The sequence below is a fragment of the Stegostoma tigrinum genome, chromosome 4 (assembly GCF_030684315.1).
Source record: "Stegostoma tigrinum isolate sSteTig4 chromosome 4, sSteTig4.hap1, whole genome shotgun sequence".
NCBI classification, from domain to species: Eukaryota; Metazoa; Chordata; class Chondrichthyes; order Orectolobiformes; family Stegostomatidae; genus Stegostoma; species Stegostoma tigrinum.
The window spans coordinates 26,134,881-26,157,864 of record NC_081357.1 but is presented as its reverse complement, the minus strand read 5'-3'; the positions used below and the strand labels follow the sequence as shown (position 1 = coordinate 26,157,864).

Below are 22,984 nucleotides of genomic sequence, written 5' to 3'. Positions count from 1 at the left end.
TGGCCAATCCACCTAACCTGCACACCTTTGAACTGTGGGAGGAAGCTGGAGCACCTGGCAGAAACCCACACAGAGACAGGGACAATATTTCAAACTCCACACAGTCATCTGAGGGTGGAATCGAATCTGGATGCCTGGCACTGTGAGTCAGCAGTGCTAACCACTGGGCCGTGCTGAGTTCTTTCAGCATTTTCTACTTTTAATTTGCAGAATCACAGAATTGTTATGGTGCAAAAGGAGGCCATTCAGCCCATAATGCCTATTGTGGCTTTTCAAATGGACATCATTACCTGGTGCCAATCTCCTGCTTTCTCCCCATTCGGTGATATTTACATTTCTCTTAGGCTGCCACGTGATAGACATTGATGTTTATTCTCGTTTAATTGTTAAGGATGGAATGTCAAGTTATAGAAGTCAGGAGAACTTGGCCAGTGCAAGTTTCTGTAGCATTGCCAGAGACTCGGAGAGCCGACAACTTACCACCTTACTAGGAATACCCGGCACACTCGGAAATCGGAAGCAGCTGCTTTCTACCAGGAAACGGTAGGACTAGATTACACTTCTGACAAATATTTGTCTTTTGCAGTGTCTGCAATAAAAGAAATATGCAAAGCAATTGATACGTGGAACTCTGCGTGCCCCCACCGCAAGTGCAGTAACGGTGATATCACCCACATTGATTATCGTCCTACATCCAGCAGAGATTCCACTTGTGACTTTGTTCCTTTGATACAAAGTCACCCTGTCAAGCTTCTTCTGCTTGCACTTGCTATGGTCAGGGCAAGGGAGGTTGAGTGCATGCCAGAGGTTAAGAGTGACACAGTGGCTCATTGCAGGGGGGGGGATGCTGTTGGGGGGAAGCGTGGCATTGTGGTGGGCCCAATGGTTAGCACTGCTGCCTCTCAGCGCCAGGGACCCACGTGTTCTGGTTTCATCCCACAGTCCAAAGATGCACAAGTTAGATAGATTGACCTGGTTTTGATTCCACCCTTGGGCAATTGTCTGTGTGGAGCTGGCACATTCTCCCTGTATCTGTGTGGGTTTCCTTCAGCTGCTCCAGTTTCCTACCACAGTCCAAGGATGTGCAGGTTAGGTGGATTAGCCATGCTAAATTGCCCGTAGTGTTTAGGGATGTGTAGATTAGATGGGCTATAGGGGGATGGGTCTGAATGGGATGCTCTGAGGGTCAGAGTGGACCTGCTGGGCTTCTATGATCTATGATCTAAATTGCCCATAATTTCCTCACACACATAGGCTATACATGTTAGCCATGGAAAGTATAGGGTAGAGGGATGGGTCTGTGTGTGATGCTCTTCAGAGGGTTAGTATGGATTTGTTGAGCTGAATGGTCTGTTTCCACATTCCAGGGATTATGTGGATCTATGGATTCTATGGAATTGTGCAGCAAATAGCTCAGCTCATGTCTTCCCATTGACAAGGCACTAGTCAGGAGTGCGCTGAAATACTCTCCATTTGCCTGAATGAGTTCAACTCCAACAACATTGAAGCTCAATACCATCCAAGATAAAGCAACCTGTATGATTAGCCCCATCCAATAACTACAACTTGCGCTCCCTCCACCACCAATCACAGAAACAGCAGTGTGCACCACCTACAAAATGCTCTGCACAACTCCTCAAAAATCCTTCAACTAAACCTTCCAAATTCTGGAACTCTGCTACCTAGAAGACCCTGGAACATCATTGATTGTAAGTCCCCTTCCAAGCCACACACCATCCTGATGTTGAACCTAATCACCATTCCTTCAGTACCTTTGGGTCAAAATCCTAGAACTCCCTTCCCAATAGTATTGACGCTGTATCAACACCACAAGGACTTCACTGGTTCAGGAGGCAGCTTCACAGCATCTTTTCAAGGGCAAATAGGATAAGCAATAATTGCTGGCCAGCCAGTAACACCCACTTCCCATGAATGATTAAGAAAATGTGACCTCTGCTGAGCTTCTGAACAGGAAGTTAGGTCACTCATTAAGCTTTTAGCTGGCGTGTCCCCATTCTGAGCATTTCCCTTGGGTGTGTGCCAGGTGTTGGGCAGCTGCCATCCTGAGACAGTCACAGGGCCTGAGGCTGTTCATTCTGGGAGGCTCCTGGCTAGCAAGGGATTGTTTAGCTCAGTTGGCTGGATGGTTGGTTTGAGAAGCAGTGTGATGCTTTGGATTCAATTTCAATCACTGGCTGAAGTTACCATGAAGGACTGTCCTTCTCAACCTGCCCCCTCACCTGAGATATGGTGACCCTCAGATTAAATCACCATCAGTCATCTCTCTGTAATGAGAGGGCAGCCGTCTGGTCTGCTAGAACTATGGTGACACCATAACAAAATCCTTTGAAGAGATGACTGGTATTGTTGGTGACACCTTCTGTCACTCTACCAATGATCAAGAGTAGACTGAGTGGGTTGGATTTGTCTTGCTTTTTATGTACAGGACACACTTGGAAAATTTTCCACATTGATGGGAAAAGCCTGTGTTGTGACCGTACTGAACAGCTTGGCCAGGAGAGTGGTAAGTTCTGGAACGCAAGTCTTCAGTACTATTGCTGGAATGTTGTCAGGGCCCGTAGCCTTTGCAGAATCCAGTATTGCTATCACATGGAGTGAATCAAGTTGACTGAAGACTGAATCTGTAATGCTGTGATCTGCTGGAGGAGGCCCTTGGCACTTCTGGCTGAAGATTGCTGCGAATACTACACCCTTGTATTCTACACTGACGTGCTGAGCTCTTCCATCAGTGAGGATGGGGATATTTGTGAAGCCTCCTCCTCCACTGAGTTATTGTATTGTCTACCACCATTCACAACTGTATGTGGCAGGACTGCAGAGCTTAGATCTGATCCGTTGGTTGTGGGATTACTTAGCTGTGTCTATCGCTCGCTGCTTATGCCGTTTGGCATGTAAATAATCCTGTTTGGTAGCTTCATCAGGTTGACACCTCATGACTGGTGCTGCTCCTGGCATGCCCTCTTGCACTCCCCGTTGAGCCGAGAGTGATCCCCTGTCTTGATGGTAATGGTTAAATGGGGGATATGCTGGGCAATGAGGTTACAAACTGTATCAGAGATAATGGGAACTGCAGATGCTGGAGATTCCAAGATAATAAAATGTGAGGCTGGATGAATACAGCAGGCCAAGCAGCATCTCAGGAGCACAAAAGCTGACGTTTCGGGCCTAGACCCTTCATCAGAGAGGGGGATGGGGGGAGGGAACTGGAATAAATAGGGAGAGAGGGGGAGGCGGACCGAAGATGGAGAGTAAAGAAGATAGGTGGAGAGAGTGTAGGTGGGGAGGTAGGGAGGGGATAGGTCAGTCCAGGGAAGACGGACAGGTCAAGGAGGTGGGATGAGGTTAGTAGGTAGTGGGGGGTGCGGCTAGGGGTGGGAGGAAGGGATGGGTGAGAGGAAGAACCGGTTAGGGAGGCAGAGACAGGTTGGACTGGTTTTGGGATGCAGTGGGTGGGGGGGAAGAGCTGGGCTGGTTGTGTGGTGCAGTGGGGGGAGGGGACGAACTGGGCTGGTTGAGGGATGCAGTAGGGGAAGGGGAGAACGGCAGCACATGGTGACTTGACCTTATCTTTACCAGGTGCAGATGCAACTGTCCATGACAGAATCAATAGGAGTGACCACTGCATGGTCCTTACAGAGACAAAGTCCTGCCTTCACACTGAGAACAACCTCCATCGTGTTGTGTGGCACTATCACTGTGCTAAATAGATTAGACTTCAAACAGATCTAGCAACTCAAGACAGGGCATCCATGCAGTGCTGTGGGACAACAGCAAAACTGCCAAACTGTTACAGTTTTGCTGTTGTCCCACAGCACTGCATGGATGCCCTGTCTTGAGTTGCTAGATCTGTTTGAAGTCTAATCTATTTAGCACAGTGATAGTGCCACACAACACGATGGAGGTTGTTCTCAGTGTGAAGGCAGGACTTTGTCTCTGTAAGGACCATGCAGTGGTCACTCCTATTGATTCTGTCATGGACAGTTGCATCTGCACCTAGTAAAGATAAGGTCAAGTCACCATGTGCTGCCGACCCAGCCTAGCAGCCATGTCCATTAGGACCCGACCAGCTCAATCAGTTGTTCTGCTGCTGAGCCAGTCTTGGTGCTGACATTGAAAACTCCCACCCAGAGTATATTTTGCACCCTTACCAAATGTTGTTCAACATGGAGGAGCACTGATTTGTCAGCCAAGGGAAGGTGGTATGTGGTAATCAGCAGAAGGTTTCCTTGCCTGTGTTTAACCTGAAGCAATGAGACTTCATGGAGCCCAGAGTCAATGTTGAGGACTCCCAGGCAGCTCCCTGTGTGTCATACTACTGTGTGTCAATCCTGCCACTGGGTCAGGACATATGCAGAAATGATGATGGTGGTGTCTGGGACATTGTCTGTCAGGTATGATTGTGTGAGTATGACTGTGTCAGGCTGTTGCTTGGTTCGTCTCTGAGACAGCCCTTTTGGCACTTGAATGAAATATCAAGTGGATTAATTTTGAGTTCTAGCCTGCAAGGTTTTAAAGCTTTAGATTTTCTTTGAACACTGTACCAATTGCAAAATCAATGTTGAAAACTCGTTGGAAGAGAGGTCAAAATTCTTAGACAGCTTTCATGTGTAGAAATAGAAAGTACATTTAGCAGTCTCTACATAAGGTTCATTTACCATTTTAAGATGGGAAATAAAAAACCTCCAAGCTCTTTATAACACTTAAAGCCAATAATAATAATCTTTTGACTGTTGTTGTTTACTTTGACTTTGGATGTGACCATTGGAGGTCAAACACATCCATGTGTCTCCAGATTGATATGTAAGTCAATAAATTCTGTTTGAGTGTGAATATGTAAAAGACGGAAGGAGAGAGACGAACTTATAAAATATTAAAAAAATGAAAACAGAGTCCAAAAGTAAACCCGTCTTATACCAAAGAAAGAGCAGTGTTGTAATGGGAAAGGACATATGACAAGACTTTGGTGATGCCTCCTTTGCCTGTCACCATACTAGGTAGTACTTGGACTTCAGGTGTGCTGTAATCTTTCTGCTTCAGCTCATTAAAATGGCCCAAGTAAACCCAGTACTACTCACACCCCTGTTCATTACCCTACCCAACACTGACGTAGCTTTGTAAATACTTAATTCATGGATGTGGGCATCGCTGGCTAGACCAGCATTTATGGTCCATCCTGAATTGTGCTGGAGAAGGCAGTGGTGAGCTGCCCTCTTGCTGCAGTCTGTGGGTTGTAGGTACATCCACGGTGCTGTTAGGAAGGAGGTTTTAGGATTTTGACCCAGTAACACTGAAGGGATGTCAATGTATTTTTACAAGTCAGAATGCTGAGGGGCTTGGAGGGGACCTTGCTGATGGTGATGTTCCCATATATCTGCTGTGCCCCTGTCCTTTTAGGTGATAGTGGTAGTGTCTAAGCTGCCTTGCTGAATTGTTATGTCTTATAGATGGCACACCTTGTTGCTGGTGACAGAGGGAGAGTGGCTGTTGATGCCATTAAATGTAGTGCTAATTAAACGGGCCTCATTAGTTGTATGGTGCCCTGAGGACTGTTGGACCAGCCTCTAGGCAAGTGGGGAAATCCATGTGAATTTTGAAGAATGATAGTTTTGCCTCTCATAAGTCTGGTAGATTTAGGATGGATGGCATCAACTTGTTCCATTGATGACTTCTTAATTGAGTGGTGATAAATGGAAAGGGACGGATTTGCACCTGGTGAGTTGAACAGGTCAACAGCAACATTTATGTTACCCATCTCTTTCTGATGCAGGCAGACTGTCCGTGGATTTCCAGGGTACTGTGAATTTTCCCTTTCAATTGTACACAATTTTAGTTCCACACTATATTTGATCTTTTAATTTAATTTTCTCCCTTTTCTTACTTATGGATGGAAAAATACATGAATAGATGCTCAATGCTTTTGTTTTCTTGTGCACGCATTAACAAAGAAATGTTCCCAGGAATTTAACTTCTGCTGATTTTGGTTTTTGCAGAGCTCCAGAGGCATTTGTTTCAATCCAGCTGGAGAAACTAGGCCCCCGTGACATGATGTTGAATGAGTTTATTAAAAAGAAAAGCACAGCGGGACAACTCATGAAAAACACTGTGAGTACTGACATTTCCCTGTTGAGGATGTGTGTGTGACAAGGATAAAGGGCAGAAAGTCAGAGACTGGACTGAAAGCTTGCTGTCCCCATTCAACCTTGTGTTAATGAACTGTGTGCGTCGGTGAGGGTTTAATACGATCCAGAACGAAGACAGCAAACAGATGGCTAACTGGGAAGCACTTGTATTTAGATATTCCCAAGATGGGTGCAGGGTTTGCGTTTGCCTGAGTGGTAGAACAACCACTAAGTAGCTCACATCTGTCTAACCATCTGTTATCTTATTCGGTGATGGTAAGTTTTCGATGAGTTTCTGAAGAGGATCTCAGTACAGCAAGCTGATACCATATGAGTTTTATAATTCAGAAGGAAGGCACTTGGCTGATGCTGTCAGTACTGGCATTTTGTCCTCAGCCAACCCGTGCTTTACTGCTCCCCTTCCCATTGCCCGGTATTCTTTCCTATAATTTTCCCCTGAAATCTCTTTAATATGATCTTTCTGAAGTGGTCCCATTCCATAGTTCAACAACCATCTTGTATTTGTGTGTGCAAAAAGACTTGCTTTATTCTCTTCCTGATCATTTCAAACTGATCACCTCTTTCTACTGCCTCTGCTTGCAGGGGAGATGGTATTTCCTCTGTTAAAGCTTCTTGATAATTTTATATAAGTTATATAATAAAATCTCCTCTTGGCCTTTAAATCATATTGGTCAGATTTGAACAGCTTCCTTGCTGCATTATCTCTAAATTTCAAGCTAAATTGACCCTGCCATTATACAAGCGATGCTGGGAGCAACACAGCAGCAATTCTGAATGTAATGCAACATTGAGGAGGTCGGTTTGTCTGCTGGAGCTGAGCAGTGCTGTTAACATTTGATGAATTGCCAAAACTGTCCCCATTTTTATCCAGTCAACTTTGCAGAATTTGGGCTGAGCTGGATTTTGAAGATTGGGAAGGTGAGGTTGTGGAAGATGATAGTTTGGAACCAGTTAGAGTGAAGCATTGGAAATATTTGTTTCATTCACAAAATAATCACGCCACAGGATTTCCAAACATGGAAGTTCTCTTATTAGGACTCTTTACACATTCACACTCAGAAAGCTGCACTCCCCTCCAGGGACAACTGGGGTAAAACATCATCTGATCAGTGATGGTCTGTAGCCCCAGGAGAGCTGCAGCGTCTCATATCAATAAGATCATAAATGTCTTGAATTTCTATACAATTAAATGTTTCAGTTTGTTGCTTTGGGTATATCATCCAATTCATTTCCTTCTAAAGAGAACCATCTAACAGTTATCCATGGCTTCAACCTGGCATCATTCCCACAGTTGCAATGAGCAATCAATAAAGTATATGCCACTCGAGGCCCTGTATGTGAATTCTGTATGGTTTCACAAGCAGGAATGTTGGCTACAGAAGTGGCCACTCATCTCCTCCAAGGTATTATCCACTGATGTCACAAGCAGAAGAGTGTGTTTGGCCAAGTCCAAAATTACATTTCCTGTTAAATATATAGCAGCTGACTGTAAGAGCATTGCAATACTTTGAAAAGAACGTATTACACTGACACCATCTAAAATGAGCCTTTCACAGCCTTGACCATTCGTCTCTCCCAATTTCTGACACTCCATGTTAAATGGTTTCTCCTTGTCTTATTTTTGTAACTGTTATATCTGAGGTATCTCCGTGTTGTGTGACCTCAGAGTTTTCAGCAGTGGGATTTGTTCTCCCTGTTGCATTTCTCTGATGGTGGCTACCCATTAGGTTTTCCTTTACAGGAAGAGAACATGATGTTAAAGCAGTGTGACTGGATTGAGCATTTATTTTCCACTGCATGACCTATCGTGATGGATGAGCTGAACCATCCTTTTAGATCGAATATTCCACAAGACTGTCAGAGTGCTCTGAACCCAGGCAATCTGAATGCAGACTGATCTGGTATGAAGTGACACATCTCTTTCAGGACTAAATGTAGGGAAATGGGTCTAGTTTAATTGTGAAAACTGGGTGGCATGTGCATGTTGGGCTGAAGGGTCTGTTTCCATGCCGTAGACCTCTATGACTAACTTACTCTGTAAGTACAAAAACAAAGTTGCTGGAAAAGCTCAGCAGATCTGACAGCATCTGTGGAAGAGAAAACAGAGTTAACATTTCGGGTCCGGTGACCCTTCCTCAGAACTGAGGAAGCTCTGAGGAAGGGACACCGGACCCAAAATGTTAACTCTGTTTTCTCTTCCACAGATGCTGCCAGATCTGCTGAGATTTTCCAGCAACTTTGTTTCTGTTCCTGATTTACAGCATCCGCAGTTCTTTTGGTTTTTACTCTGTACATAAGTCTTTTCCCTCATACTTGGAAGGAACTTGAAAATTAACCTGATGAGTGTAAAATTAGTATGACATGTTTATTGGAACTGTGCATTAACTTGTCTTGGTCACCCCTTTTGAGGTCATTGAAGCTTTTGGCATACTTTTTGGTGTAATTAAATAACGTAGCACCATTTAGGCCTGTGCTGCCTGCTTTGAACTTTCTCACTTTAATCTCTTTGTGCAGTCTCCTTACGGCCCCCATTTCAATCTGTTAGACATCCTTAGAATTGGGGAGTCCTTTCTGTTACTGCTGACTCACCTTTGGCCACATCCGACTTTCAAAGCAACACTTGATCTGTCCATGCCTGTCTCCATCCCCGGTCTCTATTTGTCTTTCTATCTCTCTCACTGTCTCTCCAGCAGTGGTGAGCAAATAGGAATAGTAGCACCAAGCACGCTGCACAAACAGCCCTCAAGAAAAGATCATGGGTCCGGCAGCAAAGCCAAGTGGATAGGAAGAAGTTCAACTGGGTTGGAAACGGAACAAGTGGAGCAGGATTAACTTGCACAAAAATGAGTCCTGTATTGAAATAAAAGGCAGAGAAATGAATCTTACCCTGTTCTCCATCTGACCTCCTTTGTCAGAAAATAGTGATCCTGGAAAATCTTGAACCAAGGCCTTGTGCCTGGGCTCACCAAGCTGGACACCTCGAAAAGCTTTTTGAAAAAGACACAGGCAAGGATTAGAAGAGTTTGACTTTGAAATTATATGGCTAGTGCTTAAAAATTTTGTTCTTTTTTACAGGAGGACGTGGAGAAAGTCAAAAGACAGTTAATTCTTGTCTACTGCCACAGGTATACTTTCCTCATTCATGTTTGTTTACTGTAGCAAGTAAGCAAACCTTCTTAATCATCTGTGGTTCAGTAGCTGCATGAAATTCAATTTGTTTGTTGTTTGGAGAGAATTCAACTTTCCAGTCCTTTTTGGACTGATATTTTTAAATTATCTCATGATGTGCTGTACAATATACTCTACACAGCAGTAAATCGTATACTATTCAATGGAAGTGTTCCTGTTGGGCAATTACTCAGCTCAAAGTTACCTAATGGAGACCAGTTTTCACACCATTTGCCAGCCCAGATTTAAAACTTACATATAATGTGATTTTACCCAAAGTTTTTGTGTCCTTTTGTATTTTCTTTTCAATTCTCCCGATGTATGTCCATTAATTTTACTTTCTTCAAAGAACAGCGAGGGTGATTTAGACCCCAGGTTTCTTCCCTCTCATCGTGCCTCTCCAGACCATGTTTCTGCTGCTAAGAATATGGTCAGTTGGCCTGATCCTGGAGTGTCGTTGCATCGGCTTTTTGACTGGGGCTTACCACAGAGTATACAGCACATGTGATTCCCACTTCCCCTTTCGCATGTAGAAATGGCCAGCTCCTAGTCAGTGGCCTGCCCCCTGTGTGCTGCGTTGGAGAACTGAGTATGTCAGTCTGTCTAAGCTGGTATTATTTCTGCCTGATTCACGAGGATCTGGATTGGTTGCAGTGCTGAGGGAGGGCTGCATTGTGGCATCAATCTGTCAGAACTAAAGTCTCCTCTACTTCTTCCAGTAGCTTACATGATGTTAAATATTCCACAATACGAGGCAACGAAGAAAAAGAAAGTGCTTCTGATAACCTCTTTTGTTTCCAACCAATGTTCAGTGATCATTCATCTCAATAGCCCCACCAGAAACTCCCCACCCTAATCGCTGATCCTAGTTCCTCTTGCTTAAACCACATTAGAAGGTGACCATCTTTGTCTTCCTGATTTAACTGTGAAAATAGAGCTACCAAAGCATCTCCTATCCATTAACATGACCCTGTGTCCTCACCTCCATAACATCACCTGCCTGCATTCTCCCTACGTCCCAGCAGTGGTGAAATGCTTGAAGACAAAGTTGAATAATTTAGAAGTTCAGCTTTTTCTAGAATATTTCACTTGGAAGTTCCTTCCATTCTATTATAAAGTAAAATAATCCAGGCAACAGTGACCAAAAGAATGGAACTTTGGTTTGTGTTACCTCAGGTTTAATGAGCGCATGTCACAGTGCTCTCTGCGAGGACAGATCATTGCATACTACAGGGGCCTGCTGGCTTTACTGCAAGACTTCCCCACTATCAAGAAAACCTATTTTGTGTTGGGCCAGCCTCAAGAAAAGAAGGGAGAGCAAGACTCAGAGCTGGGTCTGATTTCTGACCCAAGGTTAGTGACACTCGACCTCCTGCTAAAAACAGGCATCGAAACAATACAGTGAACAATCAGTTTATTTTGCCATGCCTCCTGTTCTACAGCCTGGGGACTTGTTCCACAAGTGGTCACTTTTCACAAGTGGGATTGGGCAATGAGGTGCACCAGGCTGTTCAACTGAGCGAGGATCACAACCAGGTCAATACTAGCATCTGTGCACATGCAATTTATGGTGATGGTTAAATTACCTTGAAATGACTAGAATGAGGAAAGCCATATGAAGAATAATTCTTTGGCCCAATTGTCAATACTTTATTCTCAATGTATATGATGACCTGAACTGCATCATTTATTACCTTTATTCAGATTCTTGAATCTTTATTTCCCTCACTCAAGTTTCAAGTGCATGCTGTACCTTGATTGAAGGCTGATTAATTGATTAACTGACTGATTAATTTACTGTTGTCACAGAGATATGCTGATAAGTATTGTTTTGTGAGTTATAGAGGCAGACATGGCCACAATCTCTTGTACTTCACAACATTGTAATGTGCACATCTTGTATTTTATATGGAGAACATTTTTGCTGGTAATTTTCTCTAGATGATGGAGAAAGTCTGTTCAGAAGTGACAAACAGGCTGCCTGATGACTCAGTAGATAAACATGCTTTTCTGTAGTCATTAGGTTAGGAGGCAGCTACAGATCCTTGGTCTGTGCTAAGGAGCCTGATCCCACTTGCGATTGCCTTTTGGGCCCCACTGTTGGCCGGCCTACATAGAAACATAGGAACACAAAACCTAAACTTTCCCATTTCCTTTGTTACACAATTGGTAGAGGGTTCTGCCTTTTGGCTGCTTAAGTGTGGAATTGCCTACTTAAACCCATCTGTCTTTCCACCTCTATAAGATAACAAAGTGTGGAGTTGGATGAACACAGCAGGCCAAGCAGCATCTCAGGAGCCCAAAAGCTGACGTTTCAGGCCTAGACCCTTCATGATGAAGGGTCTAGGCCCGAAACGTCAGCTTTTGTGCTCCTGAGATGCTGCTTGTCCTGCTGTGTTCATCCAGCTCCACACTTTGTTATCTTGGATTCTCCAGCATCTGCAGTTCCCATTATCTCTGTCTTTCCACCTCTCCTCCTTTAGAATACTCCTTAAATCCTATTGGTCAGGCTTTTGGTCACCTGTCCTTATGTTGTCTAAGTTTGTTTGATAATGCCCTTGTGAAGCATTTTGGGATATTTTACCACATCAAGGTTACATAGAACTACAAGTTGTTGTTCTTGTTTTGTATGAAGAGTACCATTGCAGGAATTGGCATCCTGTGCCTAATGTGGTACAATCAATGGGATTTGTGAATAGGGCATTATCACTTTATATTTTCAGTTATGCCAAGCACATTTCTTTTAAGATAACAAATGGTAGGTAAAGCCCATTAAGTTTCACTGAGATTTCCATTGGAATGACAATTTCTACATTTTTCTTAATCCATTTGGATGAACAAGTAGAGTTTTGAAGATACATACACATTCATTCAAGTTCTGAAGTTATGAACATAAACAATACCCCACGATTGCTGTGTTATCATTGTGAATCTTAAGGACAGTTGTAACCTTGATCAGGATCAATAGAGATTTCTAGAGATCAGGCTGTTGGAAGTTCACCTTTAAATAAACATTCATCTAACTATTTACATGATAAGGCACAGGACAAGACTAACTGCAGAAATGACTGTTTCCAGAGCCTGTTCTCATGTGATCTCACATCACTCATGTACACTGACACTGCTCGTGTTTAACATTAACGTTTTACAAGATTGTTGTGCCATGGTGTGATCTCACTCCTTTGTGATCTCAACTTTATTAAAAGCTGAGTCTATAAGGTGGTGGTTGATGTGATTGACTTTATCAAAAGCAATAGAATCACAGCAAACACCACCTCAAAGACTTGACTTTTAACTCTGTGATTGTAACCAGAGTATCCAACAGTGAAAAAATTGATATTGATCTAATAATTTAGGGATATTGAGTTGGCCATTTTTGACTGAGATGAAGAGAAATTTCTTCAACTATAGAGTGGTGATCCTGTGGAATTCTCTGCACAGAAAGCGGTTGAGGCCAAAACAGTGAATGTTTTCAAGAAGGAATGAGATGTAGCTCTGGACTAAAGAGATCAAAGTGTGTGGGGAGAAGGTGAGAACAGGAACTGAGTTGGATGATCAACCATGGTCATATTAATGGGGGAGCAGGTTTGAAGGGCTGAATGGCCTACTCCTGCCTTTATTTTGTGTGTTTCTATGTTTCTTTTTCCACAGTTTTCTAAGTTACATTTCAGTGTAATGGCATGGTGGATCAGTGGTTAGCACTGGGCCAGGGTCCTGGGTTCGATTCCACCCTTAGGTGACAGTCTGTGTAGAGTTTGCGCATTCTCCCTGTGTCTGTGTGGGTTTCCCCTGGGTGCTCCGGTTTCCTCCCACAGTCCAAAGGTGTGCAGGTTAGGTGGATCGGCCATGCTAAATTACCCGTAGTGTTCAGGGATACGCAGGCAAGGTTTGTTAGCCATGGAAAATTCAGTGTGACAGGGATTGTGTGGAGGAGTCGGGTGTGGGTCTGGATGGGATGCTGTTCAGGGGACCGGTGCGGACCCAGTGGGCTAAATAGCCTGCTTCAACGCTGTAGGGATGTTGTAAAATCTATTCTATGAAATTTCACTTCCTGTCATTGCACACAGCTCTCAGTGGATAAATTGAGCAGGCAGCCTGTTGCCAGCCTCTGCTGCTGTTGAATTGTCCAATAGGGGTTGTCTAGAATTACTATCCCTGGGATTTCACATCCCGTGTCATGGGGAAGTGCATGGCTACATTTATTAAAGTGACATTTCATTCTGTGAAGGGTCGCATTGCACCCTACCTCTGTGTTTAGCATCTCAAGATTCAATATAATGCCTGTTTTATTCTGAGAAAAGCTGAACTGTTTGCAACAAAATGTGGTAATGGATAAATTGACATGAAGGCTAAATTTGCCCAGTACCAACAGACATCAGAGCATGAAAGTGTCACACAGAATGCACTTGACTTAACTTTATCATGCTTTGACATCACCAAGTATTTCTTCTTAATCCAGGAAACTCAATCAACGTCCTCGCAGTTTGTTGTCCCCAGATGGAAGAACATTCCTTAATCTGTGGTTCATTCCTCACTATTCTGAAGTACTTATTATGTTTAAAACTCTGGAGGAAAAGGTGTGTTTGATTTTCATCCAGATAGTATTTTTTCTTTAGAGCTGGGATGTCTTCATCAGTGTAAATACAATTCTTTTGATCTTCTCTCATTGGTTTCTACTGATTTTAAATGATCTGCATTTTAAATCATAGCATTTGTCTTTCACCTTTTGCTCCACTTCCAATTTGTAATGTATTAGCCTTGAGAGCTCACTAAAAACCCAAGACTACAAAGCAGTCATTTAATATCAACAATCATTACATAAATATAGAATTCAAGGAACACCATTGCAAGTTACACAGTGTCATGTTTATCTGTTGAACTAGTAACCCAGAGGTTGTGAATTCAACCTTGAATCCAATAAAGCATATATAATAGGAACACCCCCCCCCAGAAATGTGATCATGGGAACTGTTATTAGTTCATTCAATGCTGTTCAAAAGAGGAACCTGCTTGTGGAGGACATTTTATCATTCGGTCACATCAATCACAGTAACCTGTAAACTACTTCAATGAACTGTGTTTTTCAGTCTATTTGCTGCTCCTTTTATGATTCAGCTTTGATACTACTGAGTTAAAACATTTCTTTTATCAGTGTGGTCTGTCTAAAATCTAATTAAATGGTTCTTTTACATCAAAGATGTTTGGATGAGCATCACTGAAGTGAAATGTTAGGTCGCTAGGCCTGCATTTATTGCCCAACCCCAATTGCCCAGTTGAGAGTCAATCACATTGCTGTGGGTCAGGAGTCACGTGCAGGCCAGACCAGATGAGGATGGCAGATATCCTTCCCTAAAGAACATTAGTGAATCAGATGGGGTTTTCCTGACAATCAGCCATCATTTAGACTTTTAATTCAGATTTTCTTTTAATTGAGTTCAAATTCCACTGTCTGCAGTGGTGGGATTTGAACTCAGCTCTCTTGAACATTAGGGATAACAAAGTGTTGAGCTGGATGAGCACAGCAAGTCAGGCAGCATCTTAGGTCTCTTCCTAAGATGCTGCCTGATCTGCTGCATTCGTCCAGCTCAACACTTTGTTATCTTGGATCCTCCAGCATCTGCAGTTCCCATTATCTCCCTAGAACATTACCGGGGTCTCTGGATTAACAGTTCAGTGGCATATAGTATGCGTGTTTGGATGTTACCTGCTAACAGTTTGAAATTGATCTATTTGATTCCTTCTGCTCGTCAGGTTTGTCAGAAAGCCCTATACAAGACTCTAGAGATTGTGGCAGCACTTTGTGACATTGTCTCATACCTGTGCTGTTTTGCACGGCTTGGAAACTCTCTTCTGTTTGGATCTCAGAGGGTGCAGCCTCTGGCCGCTGAGTGGGGAGGACTCGAAGGCATTGGTAAGCCTGAAAAAGAGGAAAAGTTAAACAACTTGCTGAGTGCAAAGGTTTTGACCAGTGCTGTTCATATAGCAGTTAGCCAGAATGCCGGGTTTGTTCGTAGTGCAGCAGTAAACCATTCAGAAATTTATGATAGAAATACATACCAAGGTGCTTTTTTGAAAAGACTAAGCAAACTAACATAAGGTGCTGAAGCAGAAATGTTTGGAAGGATGAGCAAAGTTACTTACCTGTAATAGTTGGTTCTAAGCTGGAGAGACAGGTGTTTAGAGAGAAGGTCTAGTATTTGGGGTCTAGGCAGCTGAAGGCTATTAGCTGTAGAGTGAAAGTAATGACGACACACAGATACCATAGTCTAAGGAACTTAGAGTTCAGGAAGATCGAGTTGAAAGATGTTACAGAATTATAAAAGACCAAAGCTCTGAAGGAATTTAAATACAAGGGGCTGAATTTTCAAAGCAGGATCGGGATCCTGGTAACCAGGCAAATTCTGTGCCTTTACCCTGCACCTGAACAGTGTGGTTCTCATGTTGTATTCTTAAGTGTAAAGATTTAGCTTGCCAAACCTCCTCAACAGTACCTTCCAAGCCTGTGACCATTGCTACCTAGACAGTTTAAGTGCAGTGGACCCATGTGGTCCTCCACTGTCCGCAAGTTCCCTGCCAAACCACCTTTCATCCTGACTTGTCACTCTTTCTTCATTGTGACTGGATCAAAATCCTGGAGAGAATTCCTGCATCTACATCACACAGTCTGCAGCAGCTCACAACCCACATTCCTCAGGGCAGTTAGGATGTTGGTGTATCTCCCAAGGTCAGCATCTGGTGAGACAATATTAAGTAAAAGGCTGCTCAGTCAGCAAGCATAGTGTCTAATAAGAGATGCCAACTGCATCCAGCTGAGAAGAACTGGAAGCTGATGAAAGGACCAGGAGGATGAAGATGGTCCAAAGTCACGACAACATTAAGTTGAGGTATAACACTTGGCTGGACTCTTGTTCATTGATCAAAACAATCAGAAATGAAAACAAACTGTGCCTTACAGCTCTGCTCCAATGTACCCAGGTGGTTTGATCTCCTCCAGAGAAAAGATTGAAAGTCACATTCAGTCCCCTTAATTGTCACCAAGCGGGCATCCCAGTCTCTGGGATAATAAAGTGTGAAGCTGGATGAACACAGCAGGCCAAGCAGCATCTCAGGACCACAAAAGCTGACGTTTCGGGCCTAGACCCTTCACACTTTATTACCTTGGATTCTGCAGCATCTGCAGTTCCCATTATCACATCCCAGTCTCTGGTCTTTGCAGATCCTTTTAACATTGCTAATTGTCCCGGAGGTGGCAGGAAATAATGTTGGCTTTTTGATAATGATTGGGATGACTGCTGAAATCAGTCTAGCCCTCCTCGCACTACCCAGAAACACCCACTTTTCACTCAGCGAATAGAAGGATCGACCCAGGCTCATTTACCCCTTCCTGACTGAACAAGATTGCTGCCTGTTCCACTATTCCGAATGTGGTATTCTCCCGGGGACAAATCCTGGTACATTGTGTTATGTGCCATGTCCGTCAGTATGTGGGACTGGGTAAGGCTTGTGTGTGGTTGTTAACTGTCACCAATCCTCCATTATCTTTGTTTAGTCTTGGGACTATCTAATGAATAGTGGTAGATGATACATAACTATAGAGTAGCTACAAAGGAGGCACTATTTTGGATAATTGGCTTATTGCATGGCAGCAGTAAGTAGAACTATATTTGGTTAGGTGTAATTACTAGGGCTGTAGGAGCTGATAGAAATGCATCTACTCCCTTCAAAAGCTGGAATAGGCCTCAACCTACAGGCTATGGCTGACATCAGTTGAATGAATGGAGCCAATGTAACATCAAAATTAACCCCTTGGGAGCACTTTACACAGCACCTATCTGCCTGCTAGCTGTGATTTAAGATATAAAACGGTGGTAAATCTGGCATTTCCATGGTCTTTGTGACTCAACACACCAGCAGAGGTTTATAACCAATGTTGATGGACACCATATACAACTAGCAAAAGTTGTTACTTGCTCCAAAAAATTGATTATATGAAATAGAAAGCATATAAATGGGTAGTTTAATGGGGCAGTCATTAGTTACTGCATTACATATATCAGTCCAGCACAGGAACAGCCCCTTCAGCACTCCATGTCTGTGCCAACTATGATGCCTTATCTAAATTGATTCTATCTGCCTTAGGCATGGTCCATATCCTTCTATTCCCTGCTTTTTCATGTGTCTTCCTAAATACCTCTTAAACATTGCTACCGTATCAGCATCTACTACCTCTCCTGGCATCAAGGAATCCCTACAGTGTGGGAGCAGACCATTTAGCCCATCTAATCCACACCAACCCTTCAAAGAGATCCCACCCAGACCCATTCCAAACCCCTGCATTGCCCATGGTCAATCCACCTAAACTGCATGTCAATGGGTTGTGAGGGGATACTGGCTCACTTGGAGGAAACCCACACAGACCTGGGGAAAACGTGCAAACTCCACACAGACCGTTGCCTGAGGTTGGAATTGAACCTGTGTTCCTGCCACTGTGAGGCAGCAGTGCTAACTGCTGAGACACCATTCCACGCAGGATCCACAATCAGGATCCTACCATCGTCTTTACATCTGCTTTAAGCTTTCCTCTGTCACCATAAACCTCTGCTCCCTACTACTTCACATTTCCAACCTGGACGGGCTCATGTAGATGGGGTAACCCTAAGATGAATAATTTTGCTGTCCCAAGTGAGTGTAAGCTCCCAGCACAAAGCTCTAGGCAGCTGGGATCAGTACTCTGGGAATTGGCAGTTCCATTCAGCGTGAGAAAACTAAGAAAAAGAAAGACACTGCTCTGATACAGAGTAAAGATTGCACTTCAGAGGTCAATGCCGGAGCATATCCTGCTCCTGTTTTCTATATTTCTATATTTGTTTCATTCATTTTTGCTTCTTTTTCTGGTTCCTTTAAATCTTTGTCTTCCTGTGATCCTTTCATTTCTTCTACTCCATTGACACCCCTCATGAGTTTGAATGCCACTATCAAATCCCCTCTCAGCTTTCTTTTCTCCAGTTCTAACTTCTCCAATCAATCTTCTTCATGGAAACTCCTCAGTCATGGAACCATTCTTGTGAGTCTCTTCTGCACTATCTCCCATGCCTTCACCTCCTTTCTAAACAGTGGTGCCCAGAACTGGATGCAGTATTCCAGCTGAGACCAATGATTGTTTGATATAAATTCAACAAGCCCTCCTTGTTCTTGCATTGTAAGCCCCTACTGATAGAGTTATGAATTATTAAATATCATGAATTGTCTATTTATATATTTTGCTGTTTCCTATTGGGACAGGTTCTGAGCTTCAGGAGATTCAGGCTCAGATTGATGACCTTTCCAATCCACATGACCCTGCCTCAGTTGCTAAGCTCCTCATTCTCAAAAGAGAGGTCATGTTCTTGCAGTTTGATGCTGCTGTTCGCCATTTAATCAGGTAAAGCATCTATTCTAACAGATACAATTTGAATGGAAATGTTAGTGCTGGTTAATTACTGCATGTTCTGTAGAGTTCTGCCCAGGTGGTTGGTGCTGTATGTGGCCCTGGAAGAGTCTGAAAGGGTCAATATTTGATTGCGTGCAAGAGCACCACCCACTGTGATGAGACCATGGTGAGAGAGCACAGTCAGATCATATGGAAGACAGAGCTAAGGCTAGGTCCACCTAACAGTCTTTGTAATAATATAGGATCGATTCTTAAATATCTTTTGTAATAATATAGTCTATTCTGCAATGTTATTAGTCACAATGATGCAATAGACCACGTCTTATTTACCTGGCAAAATAGACTAGAAGGTGTCCAACCCTCACACACAGGAGATCACGTAAATCCTGAAAGAGTGCATCAACTATTTTGAATCAACCTGGTTCAATATGAAATGAAACAACTACAGAACAGGTGGGACTCGAACCTCCTGGTGAAGAGGCAGACTACCATTGTGCCACAAGAGTCCTTATTAAATTGGCATGTTGGATTACTAGTTCATTGACATTACCATGGTCCCCTATGTGTTTAGAAAATGCAGATACAAATGGTGATAAGTTTGAGATCTAAAGATTTAAAATACTTTCACCAATCCCAATGAGGTAAGCATGCTGGCACTCCAGAAGATCTCAAGGAAATGAGTCTTGCTGATTGAAGGGCACAGTGCACCTCAGAAAAACCTCTTGTCAACACTTCAGCAAACTGAAGAAATCTGCAACTTCAACCCTGAGGTAGAGGCTGCATCATGATGTAATGGTTAGTGGGAATGATCACAAATCTTAGATCAGTCTCAGAATGTATAGCCTTTAGGGGTTGCAAATTCCTGATACAAAGGGGGATCTTTAATCAGTGCAATAATTCAGTTCAAAAGGGCATTATTGCTATAATCGCACAGATACCAGATGGCACAGCTAGAAAACAGTCAAGAGAGAAATATGTCTAACCTGAGAACAGAGAGCCAGGGGAATTCGGAACCCAATCATTTAAAGCAGATTGGCATTGGGCAATTTAAAGAAGGGAACAACACTGTTTCAATTCAGACAAATCTACTGAAGCTGCAACAGGCGAAAGACTTATAGTTATCGTAATGGTCAGTGATCACACTTGAAATGTAGTCACAAATGTACTTCCATTTAAATTAAAATAATCTAAATTAAATTGATTGAAATTTAATATACAATAAACCTTAGTTGCTCAGTGGGATGAATACCACTGCTTATTCATAGATATGTAGTTATATCAATGAAACAGATGGTGTTGATGTTGGACTGTGTAGGTTTGTGATGAACATTGCACTGAGAATAGGATTTCTTTGAGTGTTCAGCCTGCTTAGCAAGAGCAATGCACAGAGCACAGGATGTCCGCTTCTACTCTACTGGCAACAGGAACTTCAAGCACTTTACTGCTTTGTTAAGTAAAGAAAAAATCCAGCATAAACCCATTCAGGGAATTGATTGAACTTGTTTTTATATTTAACTTCTCTTTGCCTCTCTCTCTCTTTCTCTCTCTCTCTGACTCCCTCTCTGTATCTCCCATTCTATCTCCATGTACACAGATCCTTGAAAGTTGCCACCCAGGTTGACAGGGCTGTTAAGAAGGCATACAGTGTTTTAGCTTTTATTAATAGAGGGATCGAGTTCTGGAACCAAGAGGTTATGGTGAAGCTGTACAAAACTCTGGTGCGGCTGCACTTGGAGTATTGTGTACAGTTCTGGTCACCGCATTATAAGAAGGATGTGGAAGCTTTGGAAAGGGTGCAGAGGAGATTTACTAGGACGTTGCCTGGTATGGAGGGAAGGTCTTACGAGGAAAGGCTGAGGGACTTGAGGCTGTTTTCATTAGAGAGAAGAAGGTTGAGAGGTGACTTAATTGAAACATATAAAATAATCAGACGGTTAGATAGGGTGGATAAGGAGAGCCTTTTTCCTAGGATGGTGACGGCGAGCACAAGGGGGCATAGCTTTAAATTGAGGGGTGAAAGATATAGGACAGATGTCAGAGGTAGTTTCTTAACTCAGAGAGTAGTAAGGGAATGGAACGCTTTGCCTGCGACGGTAGTAGATTCCCCAACTTTAGGTACATTTAAGTTGTCATTGGATAAGCATATGGACGTACATGGAATAGTATAGGTTAGATGGGCTTGAGATCGGTATGACAGGTTGGCACAACATCGAGGGCTGAAGGGCCTGTACTGTGCTGTAATGTTCTATGTTCTATCTCTCTCACACACATACTTACACATGGGTTTACATCAAGTCAAACATCCATACAGACACTTACAGATACTTATAAAAGTAATGCTAAATGTAATTTAGTATTTAATGAAAATTGCTGTCCCAATTAACATGAATCACTTGAAATAGTCATAGTGATGCAAGATGGAATCAAACAGGTTTGAAGAAATATTATCCTTTTTTGAAATAAATTAATGAAGCTTGTCTAATCCTTATATGTGGTTTGAATCTGATACAATTACATAAGCAATTGTAAACTGATCACTTCTGTTTCTCTAAATTTTATTAAGGAAAAATCCAAACTAAGCCATGATCTGTCTCACAACTCTACTAACATTAAGCTAAACCATTCTTAAAAGAAATCGGGAGGTTACTGTATATATTTTATTTTTTTATCTGAATGGTAATATCATTTTATTGTTGATTCACTATCAAAACATTAATATCCATCTGTCTTTTTTATCAATATTGCCCCATTGTTTATTGGTAACATCATGAGAGAGTTCAGTTAATATCCTGAATCACAACAATGAACCTCAGGCAATTTATTTATACCACCTGAGCTCAGAGATTAAATTCTGGCTGTGGGACCACTGTTGTCATTTATGATTGTTTGTTCAATATAGATCATTCCTTTTAGATTACTTCTTAGGGTCAGTTTTTTTTGACGAAGAAAATTTCTTTTGTTTTGATTAGTTGCTCCAACATTTGATATTTCAATTTATAGTGAAAGAATTAATGCAGTTTACTGACAACTAATTTGCAATGCAAGCGATTATGTGTTCTTACATTTAAATTCTCTCTCTGTGTCGCACACACATGAATAACTCTGCATTCCATCTATTATTCCTTTTGTCTGTTCAGAGATGCTGTTCTATACCTCTGCACCGCTTTTTATAACCATGACCAAATGGCTTTTGTTTTAAGAAAAGCAATTGACCTGTTCAGATATTTTATTGCACACCTCTGGAGCAGATGGGTCTTGAACCTGGGCCATACAGGCTTAGAAGCAGGGACACTATCATTATGGTGCAGGAGTCCCATCTATTATTTCTTGATTATTGCCAGTATTGAGAGTTGCCTATTACAAGTAATTGCAGTTATCCAGCTTATCAAGTGGATGTTTTATCTGGTCTGATTTGAATGCTTTGGTTGTCAATGCCCACAGGATATTATGGAATACTAAGCTAAATCTTAAACCTTCTTTTTAACTCATAGACCAGTCACATAGGCTGTGAATGCAAGCAGCTGATCTAAAAGCAAATATTGTATCATTCTGAGTGCTGATAATTCACATTTTTTTTGTCTGTTTTACAGGGAAACCTTTCTGTCTGTTGGCAATGTAGCAGCGTTTCAATCAGTGACAGACTCAATGTGTCAAGCGCTGCCGGCCATGAGTAATTCTATAGACAGCAGCCTGTATGGATCATTGCTTACTCTACCAGGGCCACTGGATGCCTGGAGTCACAAGGTCAGTATATGCTAGGGGTCAGCAATGCCTATGCTGAACTGACCAAAATGACGCGAAGATTATTTTCAATAGCCTCATGTCGTTAACAAACAGCATTGAGAATTGAACCAGCTGTGGCATAATCCCCTCTCATCTCACATAGAACTGCATCACATGCCCAGCTTGGAGTCAGAACATTCAGTCAGCTGGTCAATATTTGCACTTCAGATGAGTCTTGTCCCAACTCACATCTATGAAGGTTGCTAGGTTCAAGCCTGCATCCAGGGTTTGAGCACAAAGATCAAGCTGGCACTGAAAGATGAAACTTAGGCAGCAAGTCCCATCTGGCAACTCAGATGGTTGGAGAAATCCTATTCATCTTTTGAAGAACGGCAGAAGTGCTATTCCTGTTGCCCTGACCAATATCTATACTTTAGACTTCAACACAAACAGCAGTTTATCTTTCTGCTATTGCTGTGGGGGTTGGCCGTTTGCAGAGTTG

General features: G+C 42.6%; 1 protein-coding gene across 1 annotated transcript in view; it reads left to right on the top strand.

Moving 5' to 3' along the window:
* LOC125452245 (uncharacterized) overlaps positions 1-22,984 on the top strand; it is a 153,398-nt gene that overhangs the window by 58,933 nt on the left and 71,481 nt on the right. The window contains exons 17-24 of the mRNA XM_059645228.1: positions 392-543; positions 6,012-6,123; positions 9,237-9,286; positions 10,506-10,682; positions 13,789-13,906; positions 15,081-15,240; positions 18,612-18,750; positions 22,350-22,503. Coding sequence (XP_059501211.1) covers positions 392-543; positions 6,012-6,123; positions 9,237-9,286; positions 10,506-10,682; positions 13,789-13,906; positions 15,081-15,240; positions 18,612-18,750; positions 22,350-22,503 — 1,062 coding nt within the window. The remainder of the gene's footprint in view (positions 1-391; positions 544-6,011; positions 6,124-9,236; positions 9,287-10,505; positions 10,683-13,788; positions 13,907-15,080; positions 15,241-18,611; positions 18,751-22,349; positions 22,504-22,984) is intronic.